We start from the raw sequence: 2,597 nt of genomic DNA, 5'->3' as shown, positions 1-2,597 counted from the left end.
ATCATGTTATGATCTTCATTTGCTTCACCACTTGAAATATGCTATATATCTCATGATCACTTGATAAACTAGGTTAGCACTTAGGGTTTCATCAATTCACCAAAACCAAACTAGAGCTTTTAAATGGCATCGAGCTTTTTGAAATAATAAATGTAATCGACTGTTGGTAGTGACCAAATAATTACCATGGGCTTTTAAGCTAGATGCTTGGTCTCTTCTATAAAAGGGAACTCGGTATAAAAATCCTAACCAAATCCGGCTGCTTCTACCTGTGTGTACATCAGACCTGATACGTATACATGACAGTAACTCATTCTCTGTTGCCGTGCTTTTAAACATATAATATTATATAGGGCCAATTCCTTTTTTAACCGCCGATTCCACTCTTCACAAGATGCTGTTGCATAATGCTCTTCTGGCTTAAGAAAAATAATAAGCTACTTCTCAAATATCTCCTCATATATCTCGCTTCCTTCAGCTAATAGAGTCTGATGACATATAAAGGGCTAGCTTCATCGGCTATTGGCATTGCTTCCCCGGCAGTAGAGTACTAAAATATTCCACGGGCCATCAGCTATCCTTTGTTTATTACCTCTATCGGCTATTTATCGTACCAAGAAACAATAGCCGATGAAAGAATCCAAGATATAACCTGACGTATTAACTGATCATTTAAAATCTTATACTGACATCGGACAGGTGTTGTCACAAGTCCGTCCCTGTGTTCGCATTATGTGGCTGCTTGTAGACCGTATCCTCGATGAACGTCACCAAATCCATCTTTCAACCAATAATGCACGTATACAAGCAGTCATACACCACATACTTGGATATATGGTGCTGTGCAATCTGACATACCATTATCATCCAGCCAGGTGTATTTTTGTATATTTGGTCTTTGAGCCGATGGAAGCGAACGAATAGTCGATGGAGGTGAACGTGCGCGCCTCTTCTTCTCGTGTGAATTTTTTCAGGCTGTTTAGGCTTTGCCGATGGTTCCGGCAATTCACATTTTTCTTTGTACAGGTGACCTTTATTATAACCGGTCCTTCTTGGGGACGAGCTTAGCCTTGATCTTGTCTACTTCCTTGTCGGGGATTTGGAATGCCTTGGTGAGGACGCCGTTGGGCAGCTTACGGGTAGCCTCGAAGAACATCAAGGCGATGGACTGTTTGCCGGGAAGCTAGCTATTGAAGATAGAGATGACAGTGGCGGGTTCGGAACCCATGTTCTTTTGGTACTGCACGAGGCCCCACCGGGAAGCAAAAACGTCGCCCTAGGAAATAATTTTGGAGATGAGCTTGTTGGTGATGATGACGAAGCTGACACTGAGCGTGCCGCAGAGGACAAAGATGAGCTCGGCGGCGCGCGGGTGCGTGTGCCACGGGCTCAGGCCCTCCGATGCGTAGTCGATGCGGGATCTTCTCGGCGTTGGCTCCTGTGACGAGCTGATCGTGTTGTTGGTGACGTCGGGCTTGGCCAGGAGCCCAGGATATGCCAGAAAAGAAGTCATCTGCGGTAGCTGCTTTGGTCTTGTATGGGACCTGTTCACCTTCATCTTGCCTTGTATCTGACATATCGTGACAAATGAGCCGATATCTTTAGCCGATGTAATATGCTTTATTATCAGCTTTTGTTTCCACAAATTAGGATTACAGCTCTGATACTCTTTTTACACAATATATGGAAGCATTTTTATCTTTCTCCTCCATCCCGTGAAAGTCCTTGCATGTAGAACTATGTGTTGTATATGTACTCGAGTTAGTCAATGCAATATCAATAGCCGATGGCCAATAGCCGATGGAAGAACTCTGATCAGTTTTGGCTTCCAGAAAATTGTCTTGCCATGATCGACATGAAGCAGATCTCTGCTTTGATTGATTGTCAAGCACTAACCAAGGAAAATTGACCACGTACCCCTTTGACTTCCAAGTGGTTCAGGACAACAAGAAGCTTCCAGCCGAATAATTAATTGGTGCAAAAATCCTTCTCAAGAAGCACGGAGACATGAGTCCAAAATGCATACGGCGGCTACGTCTTTGCTTGATCGACTGGTCGCTACTTCTGTTCGTAGCTATAGGTCGAGCAGATGGCAGATCCTCAAGAATCCAAAACCTGATCAGTTCCTTCCTCTAATACTTCTCTTTGCGTGCTTCCTAAAATCGGCTATCAGAGGCCGAAACTCCTTGCCCCATGTATGTATGGCCTTGAACTTCAAAGTTAATAACCGATTCTAGCCGATTCTTCTTCTTTTGACATTGGAGATATCTTTGAATACTTAAGCTGATGTAAATGTTCTTGTTATTTGTTCACGTGACGGCTTCTGGTAGCTTCCTGTGTGCATCCTTTGATTTAATCTGATATTGCCTCGGGATAAGTTATTTGTCGACGATCATCGTGAATACCAACACTAGTAGACCGGCTCTGTGATCCAACAAGTAGCCATCATCCAAGCAGAGAGTGATGAAACAAGCAAATAAAGTCTGACATCTACATTCAGGTGTCGGACATGACATATTCAATGCATCGGCTCTTATTTTTTGTCTCCTTTTAATTTGATTTCCAAGGAGCCTATGAATTCATCCAGCCTTGTTGAC

General features: G+C 43.4%; 1 protein-coding gene across 1 annotated transcript; it reads right to left on the bottom strand.

Annotated features, from left to right (window-relative positions):
* Nucleotides 1-1,036: 1,036 nt before the first annotated feature.
* Nucleotides 1,037-1,513, bottom strand: LOC136507540 (germin-like protein 5-1). Its single transcript, XM_066502224.1, has 2 exons — nucleotides 1,328-1,513; nucleotides 1,037-1,168 (listed from the first exon to the last, which is right to left on the bottom strand). Exons 1-2 carry the CDS (start codon nucleotides 1,511-1,513, stop codon nucleotides 1,037-1,039), a joined length of 318 nt encoding a protein of 105 aa, XP_066358321.1.
* Between the last annotated feature and the right edge of the window lie 1,084 nt (nucleotides 1,514-2,597).

This window comes from Miscanthus floridulus, chromosome 15 (assembly GCF_019320115.1).
Source record: "Miscanthus floridulus cultivar M001 chromosome 15, ASM1932011v1, whole genome shotgun sequence".
NCBI classification, from domain to species: domain Eukaryota; kingdom Viridiplantae; phylum Streptophyta; class Magnoliopsida; order Poales; family Poaceae; genus Miscanthus; species Miscanthus floridulus.
Note: the sequence above shows the minus strand (reverse complement) of the source record. Positions and strands in the feature narration are given on the sequence as shown.